This window comes from Nycticebus coucang, chromosome Y (assembly GCF_027406575.1).
Source record: "Nycticebus coucang isolate mNycCou1 chromosome Y, mNycCou1.pri, whole genome shotgun sequence".
Lineage (NCBI taxonomy): Eukaryota > Metazoa > Chordata > Mammalia > Primates > Lorisidae > Nycticebus > Nycticebus coucang.
Window position 1 is genome coordinate 5,472 of NC_069805.1, and position 17,381 is coordinate 22,852.

The window sequence follows — 17,381 nt, forward strand, 5'->3', positions numbered from 1 at the left end:
CTGGAAAAGCTAACCATGAAATTGATAACAACACACTATTGGAAATGAAATCAGACACCCCAGATGTCAACATATATTATACCTTGGATGGCAGCAAACCTGAATTTCTAAAGAAAATTGGTTATGGTGAAAATAATACATTCAAGTATATAAAACCTATTACTCTACCTGATGGAAAAATACAAGTTAAAGCTATTGCGGTCTCTAAGTAAGTTAAGAGCATGGTGATTAAATTGACTTATAATATTAAAAAATAAAAAATAAAAAAAAAATAAATGGAAAAACATACCATGCTTAGGGCTGGGAAGAATCAACATTGTTAAAATGTCCATACTACCCAAAGCAATATATAACTTCAACGCAATGGCTATTAAAGTTCCACTGTCATACTTTAAAGATCTTGAAAAAACAATACTTCATTTTATATGAAATCAGAAAAAACCTCGAATAGCCAAGACATTACTCAAAAATAAAAACAAAGCAGGAGGAATCACGCTACCAGACCTCAGACTATACTACAAATCAATAGTGATCAAAACAGCATGGTATTGGCACAAAAACAGAGAAGTAGATGTCTGGAACAGAATAGAGAACCAAGAGAAGAATCCAGCTACTTACCGTTATTTAATCTTTGACAAGCCAATTAAAAACATTCAGTGGGGAAAAGATTCCCTATTTAACAAATGGTGCTGGGTGAACTGGCTGGCAACCTGTAGAAGACTGAAACTGGACCAACACCTTTCACCATTAACCAAGATAGACTCTTACTGGATTAAAGATTTAAACTTAAGACATGAAACTATAAAAATACTAGAAGAGAGTGCAGGGAAAACCCTTGAAGAAATTGGGTTGGGCGAGTTTTTTATGAGAAGGACCCCCTGGGCAATTGAAGCAGCTTCAAAAATACACTATTGGGACTTGATCAAACTAAAAAGCTTCTTCACAGCCAAGAACACAGTAAGTAAACCAAGCCAACAGCCCACAGAATGGGAGAAGATATTTGCAGGTTATGTTTCCGACAAAGGTTTAATAACCAGAATCCACAGAGAACTCAAACGCATTAGCAAGAAAAGAACAAGTGATCCCATCACAGGCTGGGCAAGAGACTTGAAAAGAAACTTCTCTGAAAAAGACAGGCGCGTGGCCTTCAGACATATGAAAAAATGCTCATCTTTAATCATCAGAGAAATGCAAATCAAAACTACTTTGAGATATTATCTAACTCCAGTGAGACTAGCCTATATCACAAAATCTCAAGACCACAGATGTTGGCGTGGATGTGGAGAAAAGGGGACACTTTTGCACTGCTGGTGGGAATGCAAATTAATCCATTCCTTTTGGAAAGATATATGGAGAACACTTAGAGACCTAAAAATAGATCTGCCATTCAATCCTGAAATTCCTCTGCTGGGCATATATCCAGAAGACCAAAAATCACATCATAACAAAGATATTTGTACCAGAATGTTTATTGCAGCCCTATTCATAATTGCTAAGTCATGGAAAAAACCCAAGTGCCCATCCATTCACGAATGGATTAATAAATTGTTGTATATGTACACCATGGAATACTATGCAGCCTTGAAGAAAGATGGAGACTTTACCTCTTTCATGTTTACATGGATGGAGCTGGAACATATTCTTCTCAGTAAAGTGTCTCAAGAATGGAAGAAAAAGTATCCAATGTACTCAGCCCTACTATGAAACTAATTTAGGACCTTCACATGAAAGCTATAACCCAGTTACAACCTAAGAATAGGGGGAAGGGGAAAAGGGTGGGGAGGGAGATGGGAGGTGGGTAGAGGATGGGGGATTGAAAGGATCACACCTGTGGTACATCTTACAAGGGTATATGTGAGGCTTGGTAAACGTGGAATGTAAATGTCTTAGCAAAGTAACTAAGAAAATGCCAGGAGGGTTATGTCAACTGATGTGATGAAAATGTGTCAAACGGTCTATGAACTAAGTGTATGGTGCCTCATGATCATATTGATGTACACAGCTATGATTTAATAATAAAAATAAAAATAATAAAAAAAGAAGAAAAAACAATAGCAATATCATAAAATATCAAAAAGGAACAAAATACTGTGAAGAATTTTGATAACTTAGAAGAAACAGCAATCAAAATCCTCAAAATCTGAAATCTTGTAAGAAAGAGACAACCTGTGCATTCCCATACTAATTTAAAAAATTGAATGTGCACTTGCCTCCCAAAAAAGAGATTCCTAAATAAGATGGCATTATTGGATAATTCTCCCAGATATTTAAGCAATTAACTTTTTACCCTTTCTATTCAGATATTAGAAGAGACAGAACACTTTCCACTCAAAATGGAGCAATTATTATGCTGAGATCAAAATTAGAAGGACCATATAAAAACAGAAGACTATACATCAATACCTCTTACGTACTTAAGTTCAAAAATCAACATATTTATAATCTAACCCCAACAATTACAAAATGAAATACACAAAGTCCACATTAACATTTGAAAATTGGTTAATGTAGCTCAAGAAATTTATAATAAAAATCATACGCTTGGCATCAACAGATGCAGACAGTAAGAGAACTTGAAAATCACAATACACAATGGTAAATACTAATAGGATTGAGAGTATTCTTGATAAAGATTATCTACAAAAAGCCTACAGCTGAGCTGGCATCATCCAACAATGAAAGACAATTTTTCCTAAGACTGGGCACATGGAAGGCTGTCAACTTTCAACATGTCTATTCAATACAGTGCTGGAAATTTTAACTATTGCAATAAGATAAGGAAAATAAGTGAAAGAAATGCATATAGTCAAGAAAGAAATAACTTTTTCTTACAGATGACATGAAAGACTCTAAAACTCCTTTTCAACTAATAGATAAGTTCTGCAAGGTCATAGGACAAACACAAAAATGTCAATCATATTTTTATGGTAAAAACAAACTTGTGGAAAAGAAATTTAAAAATTAATACTATTTTTATCACTCAAAAGAAATATAGTAGAAGAATTGCACACCATCTGCATGGTGATAATGTTGATAATGAAGAGACGTAATTGTGGATGGGGATACTTATTGTCAGTTTTCTTAACTTTACTAAGCTATATGTTTAACACAATACCCATACTGCAACTATATATCCAGATATTATAGATACTAGCACACTGTTGGATCCGTGGTTAACACAACACACCAAAATCTATACAAAGTTACTTTAAAATTTATATGAAAAGGCAAAGGCTCTAAAATACCTAAAACAATTTTAAGAATAAAAAGAAGATGCTTTACCAAATACAGTGTAGAGCTGAACACAAATAGACCAATACAAATAAACTCCCACTGTTTGTTTTTCTTTTTTTAATAGAAGTACAAACATATGGTGATGGAGCTTGGACATCCATAGGCCAGAAAGTGCGAATAGAAAGAAACACAGAACCTAAAATGAAACAAACAAAAACCTGACATAAGCCTCAATTTATATAAAAAAATTCAAAATGAATTATAAATAGAATTGTAACTTCATAGGAAAATATCTTTCAGTTCTATGTCTAAGAAAAAAAGAGTTATACTTGACACCATATACTCAATCAAAAAATGTAAAAAACAAATTGAATCTCATGAAAACTTTTGGTCTGTGAAAAAACTGTTGATGCTAGAAGGTACAACCTGAGAGAAAGTATTTGTAAACCAAAATCCAACAAGGTACTGAAATCAATACATCAATACATAAAACTTAGTAAGAATAGTTAAATTAGAAAATGGCCAAGGATATGAATAGATATCTCAATGAAGAGGACATAATGATGAGAAATTAGATTAAAAGATATCCAACATCATTAACTGTTAGAGAAATGCTAAGCTGTCACAGCTATCATACCAAACAAGTGCTAAAATAAAAAAAAAAAAATAGTAGATAGTACATCATGTGATGGCAAGGATGTAGAGACACTAGGCCTCATATACACGACTGCTAAGAATTTAAATATTAAACTTACGGGAATGTTAACTGGTATGTCACTCTGGAAGAGTTTGACAACTTTTTTTTTTTGAACTAAAATATGCAATTACAATGTGGTTCAGCATTTGTCCCTAACCCCTGGCATTTAAGCAGGAGAAATTTGCATCTGTAGAAAACATGCATAATATGGTAGATTTATTCATATTTTCCCAATAAACTGGAAAACACTGGGGCTGACACATAAATCAAAACACTTCCAAGAAAGCCACTCTCAGAATTGTGGAGGTTGGAGTATGTGCCTTCACTGTTAGATTTGTGTCTGTTGCCTTCCTGCATCAGAGACAGTAATCTTTCTTTGTCATCACATAGTGGAAAGAGCAAGCTAGCCTCACCCACTGGGGTCTCTATAAGGGTACCAATCCCATTTATGAACTAAATACTTCCCAATGAACCCACCTCCTAATACCATCACCTTGGGGGTTAGAATTGCAGTGTACAAGTTTTGGAGTGACAGAAACACTCAGACCACAGCAATCTCCAAACTACACCAAATTATACTGAGAAATAAGCAAACTAATGATGCATGCAACTACCTATTTTCCAGGAAATTATACTTAGTGAAAACAAACCTACCCCCACAGGCTACATGCCTTGTGATTCTCTTTATAAAACATTCTTGAAATTATATTGCAGAAATGAAGAATACCTCAGTATGTTGCAGAGATCAGGGATAAGGGTAGGAGGGAAAGAAATTGAGGTGGATATAAAAGAGGAAACTTAAGAGATCCTTGCAGTGATAGAAAAATTTATATTTTGACTGTATCAACATACAGTCAGTAACTTGGAGGCAGTATTTATAGTTTTGTAAGATGTTGCCATTAAAGGGAAAGGGGCATGAGGTATATATCCTTGTAGTGATAGAAGTGTTCTATATGCTGACTGCATTACTAACATCCAGTCAGTAACTTAGATGCAATATTATAGTTTTTTAAGATGTTACCATCAAGGCAAAGGAAGCATGAGGTACATTTGACCTTAGTATTATTTTCTTCCAGATGCATGTGATTCTCTCCAATTATGTAAAAATACACAAAAGAACAAAGTATTTATGGTTATCCTAATTATATGCTATCAAATTAAAAAGCATCATAATGAAAATTCTTTATAACTATCAATTCTAATTTTCTATTATAGAAAGTGGATCCTCACTGACAATGGTAATAGCTCCAGACTGATCTTTCTCTCTCTCTCCATTTCTTAATCCCTTATTCATAAAATGAAGATAAAACAATATCTATTTGTGGGGCTAAGTAGAAAAATATATGTAAAATTTCTACACAAGGCTTTTCATCATTCACACTTGTAAGTGTAGGTACAGTTGCCGTATTAAAAACAATTTTAAGTGTTTGCTTTCAAAGCAAATCATCACTTATTTTTTTGCAAAGACTGAAACATGGAAACCATTTTATCCTTGATCAATGCAATAAATAGTTTGTTTGAAGTTGGCAAGCTGTTTTATGCCAAACACCATAATAATCTGTATCTGAGTGTTTTTGCAAAAATCCCTCACATTCAAACCCTTTTCCCACCAAAGCAATCTGATTTTATTCCCCTTCACTAAAGCTGCTCAGGGTAATGTCACAACAATGGTGTGCTAACTCAAAGGCATCACTTTCATGTCTACCTGTCAGTATGAAGCAGACATGGTTTTCAAAATATTAACATTCCTGTTCTCTATTAGCTCCCTTTCTCCTTTGCTATCATCTCCCATTTAGGTGTCCTTGGTCCAGTGTCTCACTTTGGATTCACCAACTTTCACTTCTAAATTCTGGATTCACATGTCCATCTGTTACTTACTGAATAAATTAAAATTACTTAGTATTCTACAAGTAAATTACAATCTTTTGTTCTTGTAGATTTGTCCTGTTAAAGCACCCTTAGCAGCAGGAAGACAATAAATGGTATCTATGAAGTTTTTTCTTCAAAGTATTTCTCAAATCTATTCTTTTACATACATTCCCCAACAGAGAAGTTCAAGTTCAAAGCATTTCCTTGGGCTTCTCGTCCTACAGTTATCCCTCCTCCCAGGATATAGGTAGACAGTAAATGTAATGTGTTTAACAGATGAAATGTGATACACAGAAAGAAGATTTTGCAAATCTAATATTTTCATATAAAACCAATAAACAGCTCTGTTACTAACATGACTGAGGAGGTTTTACAAACCATCAGGTACTATTTCTATTAATTCTGCCAATGCCTTTGTCATTATACACCAGCTTTAACCTCCCAAGCATTCATGTTCTGTGATATGTGCAAGAAGATGACTTAATCAGTCCTCAAAACACACCCTTTTTGTTATCTGTGTCCATGATTCTCCCATGATACACAGCAAAATCATTATGGTAATAGAGGATATGGGGCAAGTTCACATGTATCAATATTTATTTTAGGAAAAGCTAAATAAGACAATGTCTTGAATAAATGAAAATATCTATCACAGTAATTTAAGGAATTGAACAATAGTGCTGAAATTTTTTCTAAGAAATAAACTGTTCATTCACGTTGAAATTCAAGTTATATGTTATCATAAACTTTACCAAATAATAGTTAAGATCCTATTTTGTAATGTATTACTTTGAGAAAGCAACTTAGATTTTTTATTATAATAAAATGAAATAGCCAAGATTTTTGGAATTACATATGAATTCTGGATTACATATGTTGAGTTACATATTCACGAAAAATTGAGAATTTATTTCTAAGAAAAGTTTGTTTCATTGCTGATAAAAAGATGCTGTTATATACAACTTTTGAATCAGAGTCCTTTCTAAATAATGTGTGCTGTAATACACATTTGTTTAATTGAAAGGCACTTGGTACAGTTTAGCAGCTTTAAAAGAAAATAAATCTATTTAAACCTCTCAAATCCACCTTAGAAAAGAGGATAAATTAATGAAAGGTAAGCAGGTCACATAGGACTTCATTTGTCTAGACATACTTCTAGGTAATACTATGTTTAATAGTCATTTCTGGTTCTCCATTTAAAGAGTACATATAAGCTTCTGAAAAGCACATGGCAAGGTGCAGACTCACACCTGTAATCCTGGCACTCTCGGAGGTTGAGGTAGGTGAATTGCTTGAGCTCAGGAGGTTTGAGACCAGCTTGAGCAACAGCGAGATGGTGTCTCTAAAAATAGCTGGTGTTGTGGTGGGTGCCTATAGTGCCAGCTATTCGGGAGGCTAAGATAAGACAATCACTGGAGCCCAAGAGTTTGAGGTTGCTATGAGCACTGATGCCATGATATTCTAGAGCAGTGGTTCTCAACCTGTGGGTCAAGATCTACAGGAACTGTATTAAAGGGTCATGGAATTAGGAAGGTTGAGAACCACTGCTTTAGAGGGTGATGAAGAGGAGGAAAAGGAGGAGAAGGAAGAAGAGGAGGAGAAGAGGAAGAGAGAAAGGAGGAGGGAGAAAAAGAGTAGGAGGAAGAGAGGGAGGAGCAGAAGAGGAACAGGAGGAAGAGGAAGAGAAGAGGATGAGGAGGAGGAAGAAGAGGAGAAAGAGGAAGAGGAGAAAAAGAGGAGGAGGAGGAGGAGAAGAAGAAAATTATTATTCTCAATATATAATCCAAATATGTCTTTTAGTTAAAAAAAAATAAAACCTCATTTTCATGCTCAGGTAAATACAATTTATATTAATCTTGGAACTAAACCATCTTAAAGAGTTGATACATAAGATGTTATGTCAATTATACAAAACAGAACTGTTAAGAAAAACTCATGTGCAGCTCTAGTGTTCTACATCATGTTTATTTCCAAAGGGTTGATTTATAATTTTTGTTAGGAAGAAAAAATTTTTGACTATATTCTCAATGATCTTTGAATAAGAGAATTTATAATAAAATCACAAAAATATTAGTATTTAAAATATCTAGAATAATTTAGTGCTTTTCTTCTTTAACTAAAAATTGCAATTATTTCCTTCTGAGATTAGATATGTGACATTTATTGTTACTAGATTGAACATTTATTATTTAATTTAATAAAAATACCTTCATTGCCTTTTTTTTTTTTTTGAGACAGTTTCAGTTTGTTGCCCTCAGTAGAGTGCCATGGCATCACAGCTCAGAGCAACCTCAAACTCTTGGGCTCAAGCGATTCTCTTGCCTTAAGACTCCTGAGTAGCTGGTGCTACAGGTATTCACCATAATGCCCAGCTAATTTTTTTTTTTTTTTAGAGACGGTGTCTCACTCTGGCTCAGGCTGGTCTTGAACCTGAATTCAGGCAACCCACTTGCCTTGGCCTCCCAGAGGGCTAGGATACTGGCATGAGCCACTGCGGTTGGCCCCTTCATTGCCTTTTGTCTTCAAATTATTTCTAGTACCCCAGCTACTCCAAGGCAGTTTGAAAAAAAGTGCTTGATTAATGCAATCATTAAAACATTTACCAGATAAGACTGTAAATTCTCTTTTACATTTACATAACTTAATAGCACTCTTTGAATCGTCACTAAAGCTCCCTGGAAAACTCTTAGAAAAATGTAATAAAATGAGAATGCTTCAGAAAACAGAGGTAGAAAAGCCATGTATTATGTTAAATGAGATAATTTGTTCATTAAAAGTTAGGTTGTTCATATGAAATAAAGTTTTCATAGAACTTGTTAAAATTGACTAGTAGTATGGAATTTTAATATTCTCCTCTCCCTTTGACCCAAACCATGCTGTACAAGCAGGAAAGCATAGAATTTCCAAGTCATCTGGCTTTAAAAAATAAGTTACTTAATATATTTATTTTCTAAAATAGGTCATCATTCCTAATCTCTTTTCCATAAAAAATTCTAAATGATAATCAAGATATCATGTTTCCTTTAAAACCTAAACTGCACTGTTTTCTATTATACATTTTGCTGGCAATTATTAATTGGCTTTCACTACGGTAACTGCAATTTAATAAATCAGACTAAAAGACATTTACTTCAAAAAATAAACATACTTTTGTAATTAATACTTTACAGTAGGCACCTCAAAAACTATCAGAGATGTAAAAAATTAAAATTTATCTTTATACAATTATATATTGAGATTTCTATATATAAGTGTGCATGTACACACAAAATATGTATCATTAGATTTGGATATAAGCAAAACTCGTTCTTTACAGAATGTCCTCTTAAAACTCAAGCAGTGGAAACCCCTTTAAACATTAAACAATTTTAATAAAAGTTTCAATTTTATTTACACATAGAAATGTAATAGGAGTAGTGCTTAAAATTACAGAACTCCTTAGTATTTAATGGCAGTAAGTCTGGAAAAAATAACAATATCCCATTCACAAATATTTTTCAAGCAATAAATATGTACTTATAAATATTGTAAATCCATATCAAGATTAGAAATAAAAGTCACAAATCTGAAGTTTATTCCTTAGTCTGTGTACAATCCATTTATCTTTGAATCTTGGCTATGATTTTTTTAATTTTATTTTGGAACTACAAGCGTAATCATCATGTCCTCAAAACAACAAATTAAAACATAAGGAAGTAAAAAACGTTCTCAAGGTTTCACATTAAAATAATGTTGATCAAAGAAAGATTTATATTTCTTAACTATCTTACAACGAAATGACGAGCTAGGACAGTTTTTTTACCCCTATGAAAATTCTGAAGGAATTTCAGAATTTTCAGAAGGAGTAAAATACAGATGAAAATTAATTCATCAGCCCAGAAATAAAGAAATATAAAAAAAGGCTGTTTTCAAATCAGTAGCCTGTATAACACATACAATTACTATCATTTTTCTGATGTACAGTTGGATCGGCTTTTTAAGTTTTGAAGTAGAGGCAGTGCTCTCTAATTTCTTGACACTTTCAGAAGTTTGCATAGACATAGCTTTTAGTTAGCAGTTTTACGAGACAGCTACAAAACCAGGGGTGCAGAAATTTCTTGAAGAGCAGAAAGGGTTTCACTTAATGTTCATTTGAACAATATCAAAATGAGGTGGTTGATAATGAAGGAGCCTAAAAATAAAAATAAAGTATGTTAAAATTTTGTTACATAAAAAGATGTTCTCTATCTTATAGCCATAAGCAAGGAATAGCCCTTTTATGAAGAAAGAAATATCAAATCTCTATAGTCTGCTAAATGAGATGCTCTTTTTGTCTCCATTAGAACCAGTTTCTTGAAACCCCTGTATCATTACCACTATTTTCCTGTACTTCATTTAATCAAAACCTTGGGAATATTAATAGTTGATCAATTTTTTTGTTTTTTTTTTGGAGACAGAGTCTCACTCTGTCACCCTTGGTAGAGTCTGTGGTGTCACAGTTCACAGCAACCTCCAGCTCCTGGGCTTAGGTGATCCTCCTGCCTCAGCCTCCTGAGTAGCTGGGACTACAGGCACCTGCCACAATGTCTGGCTATTTTTTGTTGCAGTTTGGCCAGGGCTGGGTTTGAACCCACCACCCTGGGTATATGGGGCTGGTGCCCTACTCACTGAGCCACAGGCACCACCCAATAGTTGACCAATTTTTAAGACTACTGAAGGAAATCTAGTGAGAAAATAATTTAAAATGCAATTGAAACTAAACTAGTAGCTAGATTACATGTTTTATACATTCCACATAAGTTTTTTCTTGAGCAATTGTGAGAACCATTTACAAACAAATTATCAGGAACTGAATTTCAAATTTCAGAACAGAGAGTTCTGAAGCAATATTAACAACTCATAAATTACTGTCTGTTGTTGCCTTTCATAAAGTCACTGAAAGCCAGCAATGCTATCCCAAACAACTTATCTATGAAAATTAAAGCTGCAATCTATAAGACTGTGAATTTTTCTTTATAAATCATGTATCATGTTACTAGGTCAAAGTCCATCAAATATCACCATAAGGTATATTCCTTGCTAGTCCTTCCAGGGAGAACTGAATTTTAAAAAATAAAATTAGCTCTAAAAATAAAAGTATATTTAAAAAATATACTTTTTTTGATAAGTACTATAGAGTAATTAAATAGTATAAAGGCTATGATAATATTCTAAAAATATCCAAATAATTACTGAGACTACTATTTGGGACATTTTCATTAAGAAAGAAAAATGGTAATATATATCAATTTCACATACATAAGCTACTTCAAAATATGAAGGATAATATAAACATTTTTCCCTCATGCAACATCTACTGAGCCAATGGAAAATTAAAGTATCTTGTTAACTTGTATTTATCAGGTAGTAAAATCAAATATCATTGCCTCACAACCCAGCTAACTAGGTACTCACATGTTAAATTCACTTACTAAGGTAAATTGGTCATAGACTTGCATCAGGTCCTCCATTTTGTACTGTTCTAGCACCACAAAATTTTCCAGACTTCCACTTGTTTTTCGTGCACAATCTTGGCAGTGTACTATGTAAGTCTTTTGAGTGTTGCTTTCATTAGTGACAAAAAGCAGATTAAAAACCTCTACCTATTTGTAGAAGAAAAAAAGCACTGAATAGAGATCTTAGAGTTGGTAGAGTTGAATTTATTGTCCTTTAGCTTAACAATGAAATTCTACCTTACATAAAATTGTGGGCAGTGATTTTGGTTAAATATAAATACTTCAAAAAAAAAAAAATCATGATCGCATGTTTCAAACATCAGATTTATTCCATAATACACAAGACTAGGGTAATGTTATTTAGTTATAAACTAACTTTACCATAATTAAATATGTACTATGACCTCCTGTTTAAGGTTAATTCAAAGTCTGATAAGTCAGTCTATTTTTATTTTTCCCAAAACACCAGTGTTTAAATCAGTAAGTATCAGTCTTTGTTTTTCACTTTTCTATGAGCACATTCATAAGTGGTCTGCGTTTAATTAAATGTTAGTCTTCCCCCAAAGACTGAGCTCACAAAGATAATAATATTTTATTCATTTTTGGTTCTCAAGAGCATATCACAGTGCTTACTGTTTAACCAAAGCTAAAATAAGAAATGTGAATAAATATATGTATATTAGTTTTTTTTCAAGATAATAGGAGTAAAAATAACTTAATACTGAAATGCCTGGATGTACACTGAACTCAATCCATTTTGTTGGTCATCGTTATAGTTTGTTCCTCATTTTAAAACCTGAGATGATTATCGTCTGGTAAGGCCTATAACCTGGGATACCTCTGAAGGAGAAACTTCTAGTATTCGAAAAATATCAAATGATATTTTAGCATAATAGTATTATAATCAATTTTAATCAAAAGCATTAAATAAAAATATGTGAAAATTTACAATTAAAAAAAAGAATCTAGAGAATCCAAAACAGAACAATTATCAATAAAAATTACCTTACCTCACAAATGCTACAGTAATGAGCTGGTTCTTCATTTGTCCGCCCATGCCATACAACTTCTTTTCCTGCTGCAAGAAGAGCTTCTTTCAATGTCTGACATTGCTTCAGAACTTTTAAAAGACAATACCTATTTTGGAAAAAAATGTATTTGTGACAATTAAATACTGAATATTCTTGGCATAAAAGTTACACCTATTAGACATTAACATTGAGAATACAGATTTTGTAGTCTATTCATCCAGAGCTCTTTGCTCCCTTATACTACTGCTACTGACTTAAAATTAATTATTTTGATTATAAATTTTCATGTTCTCAGGTTTTCAAATGCAGGCCTGACACTGACAATTCAAATTTTTTTAAAACAACTGACACTTGAATATAAAAAATGCAATGATCTAATCTACGAAAAACTTAATACTTCTATTTAGAAAAAATACATGTATACACATAGGTATATATTTTTTTCTTTCATAAGGCTAACATCAATTAAAGATATATTCTTAATTTTGGCTCTAATTTGCACAAGTGAGATAATTTTTCAAAGGCTCAATTTCTTCTTCTTTTTTTTTGCAGTTTTTGGCTGGGGCTGGGTTTGAACCCACCACCTCCGGCATATGGTGCCAGTGCCCTATTCCGCTGAGCCACAGAGGCCGCCTAAGACTCAATTTCTTTATCTTTAAAACAAAAGGTCTACAAATGCTAAGCTGCAGCTATTAGTATTATAGATAGGCAAGAAGGCTACCTATAATCTCACAGTGTTGTTTAAATAATTGATTTTAAAACTATGGCAGTATACAGAAAATTATATATCATATTAGTCTTTACAAAGTACAAAATTTGTTTAACTGTAACATCACAGAAGAAAAGATTATTTGTTCTATTTCAGTTTGAAAGTGGCATGGTAAAATCCTTCATTTATATTAACACAAATTTTCATATAATTTATACCTTTCCAAAACATGTTTCTGATGCTAGCAATACAATGCTTTCTCACAAATAGTACAAGTTTGGTATAATTAGTTGTCACTGTTCAGAAATGTTTGGTACAATTTCTGTGACTTGAAGTGTTTCAAAACAGTTGAAAAAGATAATCTTTAAGGCACACTGTAGCTCTTAAATTATACTAAAAGGAACATAAAACATTTAACAAAAATACTATTACCATGTTTTGAAATCAAGTAATTGCCTGAGATCAGTACTTAAACTAACTTGCAGCTCTCTGAATCATCATGTTATGGCTATTGACTTAAAATTAGGATTAAATGTTTGGATTACAAAATTAGTATTTGAAAGAAAAGATGCCACAGTGTCATATCAAAAAATAAGGCTGCGTACATGTTCATCATCTTTGTTTCCCATTAAAGTACAAGCTTCATGAAAGCAAAGCCTTTATTGTCTTTGTTAATTACTACATAGGACTCTAAGCAATAGAGTTAATAAATGCTTCATAAGTATTTAATTACTACACAAGTAATATTTATAATAGATATTAAGTAATAAGATTTTTTTTTTTTTTTTCAGTTTTTAGCCAGGGCTGGGTTTGAACCTGCCACCTCCAGCATATGGGGCCAGCACCCTACCCTTTGAGCCACAGGCGCCGCCCAGATTTAATTTTCTTTTCTTTCTTTTCTTTGTAGAGATAAGAGTCTCACTTTACCGCTTTCGGTAAAGTGCTATGATGTCACAGGACTCACAGCAACCTCCAGCTCTTGGGCTTCTGCGATTCTCCTGCCTCAGCCTCCCGAGCATGGGACTACAGGCACCCGCCACAATGCCCAGCTATTTTTTGGTTGCAGTTCAGCCGGAGCTGGGTTTGAACCCACCACCCTTGGTATATGGGGCTGGTGCCCTACTCAGGCATATGGGGCCAGCACCCTACCCCTTTGAGCCACAGGCGCCACAACAGATTTAGTTTTCTTAATTTATATTTCCTTGCTGTTTTCTTCCTAGGTTAAGCTATGATTATATATTTTTTTCATAAGAATCTATATAAGTAACTCGAGGGCAACTAAGGGTTTGACAAATTTGAAGTTAAATGGTAGATTCTAAGCTATCCAACAGACTATGTGCCCCAAAATAGACATTTTAAGATGATGAGTAATATGGACTGTGAAAAGACAATCTAGAAAACTGAAACCTTCTAAACTGAGATGTTATACAGTGTAATTTCATCTAGAGCATAAGATGAAATGTACTTGTAATATCAGAATAAGAAAATGTTATTGTATCACATTTTAAGTGTTAAAGTAAGAAAATTTTAAAAATCTGAATAATGAGAGCTTTATTTATCTGAGCAATCAATGCATATTATAGATTCAACATGTTAGGCAAAAGATACCAAATAACAGTTTGGAGCATAAGATGAAATGTACTTGTAATATCAGAATAAGAAAATGTTATTGTATCACATTTTAAGTGTTAAAGTAAGAAAAAAAATTTTTTTTTTTTGTAGAGATAGAGTTTCACTTTATTGCCCTCAGTAGAGTGCCGTGGCGTCACACAGCTCACAGCAACCTCCAACTCCTGGGCTTAGGCGATTCTCCTGCCTCAGGCTCCCAAGTAGCTGGGACTACAGGCGCCCGCCACAACGCCCGGCTATTTTTTTGTTGCAGTTTGGCCGGGGCTGGGTTTGAACCCTCCACCCTCGGCATATGGGGCCGGCGCCCTGCTCACTGAGCCACAGGGGCTGCCCAGTAAGAAAATTTTAAAAATCTGAATAATGAGAGCTTTATTTACCTGAGCAATCAATGCATATTATAGAGTCAACATGTTAGGCAAAAGATACCAAATAACAGTTTGGACATTAAAAGGAGGAAGTCCATTTCTGGTAAAGGAGATTCAAATCATGGAAAATTTCACAGAAAGCTATCAGTTCTGTATTCAAGAATGAGAAAGTGTGCTATTTTATGCAGACAGTACAATATCATCAAATGCATGAAGAGAAATAAAAGTAGGAATGTTTTTAGAAAATTTATGAGAAGCATAGCCAATAGCAACTTTTGGATAATGGTAATAGGGAAAAATCCCTAATAATAAAATGATTAAGGGGCAGTTAAGATAACAATGGATATTTTTCTCTTGACATTCTGGGTCAAACTAAATTCACAAAATAACTTGCCTGAATGGAAATAGGTACTGGACTAGATAAATGAGTCAATATAATATTGAGTATTAATGACAACAATTTTAGCCTCTCAGCACATTCTCAGAATATGCTGTGAAAATCAAAGAACGCCAACAAATGCCTTGCCTATCCCAGTTTTATTTTACTGACAGAGCAATACAGAAAAAGTAACCTAGGTATTTGTTAATCTATGACACAATAAGCTCTCTTGCCTCCTATTACTCCACGGCTGTGTTCTCTAAGGGGCTACAATGAGTTTGTGTGTCAGTTACACACAAAACTGTTCTGCTTCAAACAAAGGATTGAGCAATCTAAAATACATGTAGTCTTCATTCTTAAAAATTACTATTTTGAGTAATACTTTAATATTTATAGAAGTACAAAATGGTTTTTATCTCTAAAAACAGACCTTCAAAAGTCTAGGATGCCCTTTCCTTGCCTAGTCACAAGAATTATTTGGGCCATTATAAAAGCGACTGCCAATGTCTTTGCATTTGCCAGAAAATAAAACAGCTTGTAAAATTACTTTCAATAGAGGCTTCCATTGATTCTGATGATCATGTTAAGCATGAACTAGTTCAAATTTTACTTGTATGCAAAAAAATTAACACTATGATTTTCAAAACATACTAATATCAGCTTTTACAAATTGTCGTCTTTTTATTAACAGAGCCCCAAGAAACCATAGTCAATTGTAAGATAACAGATAAAAGTAGAAGAGACCAGAGGAAGATTGGCTAGATTTTAATCTTAGCTTTTTTTTTTCTACATGCCTAAAATCTCCTCATTTGTAACAAGCAGATACTAATATCTACTTTACAATGTGGTTAAAAAGACAAAGTATTTACTAACATATATGGAGTGAGCGCAATACCACTCATGCTCACCCCTTAACAAGAATATCCACAGCATAATCCCCACAGTTTATGATTATGTTATGTCAAAGGGAACTAATTTTCAAAGAAAATTGAAGTCATCTTATCAGCTGACCTTAAAATCTGAAAAATATCCCCTGGATTACCTATCTTGTTGAGCCCCATAGAATGGCAATGGTCCATACATGTAGAAGAGAGAAAGAGAATAATTATTGTCAGAATAATTTATTTTGATAAAGACATAACCAGCCATGGCTGGCTTTATATATGGAAGGGGTCCACAGGCCACATAATTAAATTTCAACCTGTGAGATAATAAATTTAGGTTAAAAAAAAAAGTGTTATCACTATGTCAGCCAAGCTACAGTACAGTGGCTAATCAGAGGCATGATACATAACTAACTACAGCCTCAAACTCTTGGCTCAAGTGATCCTTCCACATCCTCAGCTGAGGGGCACTGGCCACTGGCATCCAGCTAATTAAAAACAAACAAACAAACAAACAAACAAAAAAACCCAAAAGTTTTTTTTATAGATAGTATCTGGCTATGTTGTTGGGCTTCTTTTATATACATATATGTATATATATGTGTGTGTGTGTATATATATATATGTATATTTATGTATATGTATATTTATATATGTTATATATATAAATATGTATATATCAAAAATATATTAATGTATATAATAAAAAATAATTTTTATTTTATTTATTTTTTGAGATAGAGTCTCACTTTATCACCCTTGGTAGAGTACCCTGGCATCATAGTTCATAGTAATAACTACAAAAAAATAATACCCAGTTGTGATGACAGCCTGTAGTTCCAGCTACTTGGGAGGCTGAGGCAAGACAATCACTTAAGCCTATGAGTTTGAGGTTGCTGTGAGCTGTGACACCGCAGCACTCTACTGAAGACTACATAGTGAGACTCTCTGTCCAAAAAATACAGCATGTAAAAGGTTCAGCATTTAATGCTAAATATAATACAATTTGAATTCAATGTGAAAAATTATTAAATTTACTTAATTAGTAAGTTTATTTAAAATTACTTTATTTAATAATTAAAACTATTAAACTACAGTTTGAGTTTACGA

At 33.3% G+C, this 17,381-nt stretch overlaps 1 protein-coding gene across 4 annotated transcripts in view; it reads right to left on the reverse strand.

Annotated features, from left to right (window-relative positions):
• Positions 1-7,526: 7,526 nt before the first annotated feature.
• The window catches only part of LOC128578987 (histone demethylase UTY), a 224,939-nt gene continuing 215,084 nt past the window's right edge, over positions 7,527-17,381 (reverse strand). For 2 of the 4 annotated variants that reach the window (XM_053581315.1, XM_053581313.1), the window contains 3 exons: positions 12,285-12,411; positions 11,251-11,421; positions 7,527-9,971 (listed from right to left, as the gene is read on the reverse strand). In XM_053581315.1, coding sequence (XP_053437290.1) covers positions 9,942-9,971; positions 11,251-11,421; positions 12,285-12,411 — 328 coding nt within the window. In that variant the 3' untranslated portion in view covers positions 7,527-9,941. Of the gene's footprint in view, positions 9,972-11,233; positions 11,422-12,284; positions 12,412-17,381 lie in introns of all 4 variants that reach the window. The other 2 variants (XM_053581314.1, XM_053581312.1) reach the window with 1 other exon arrangement.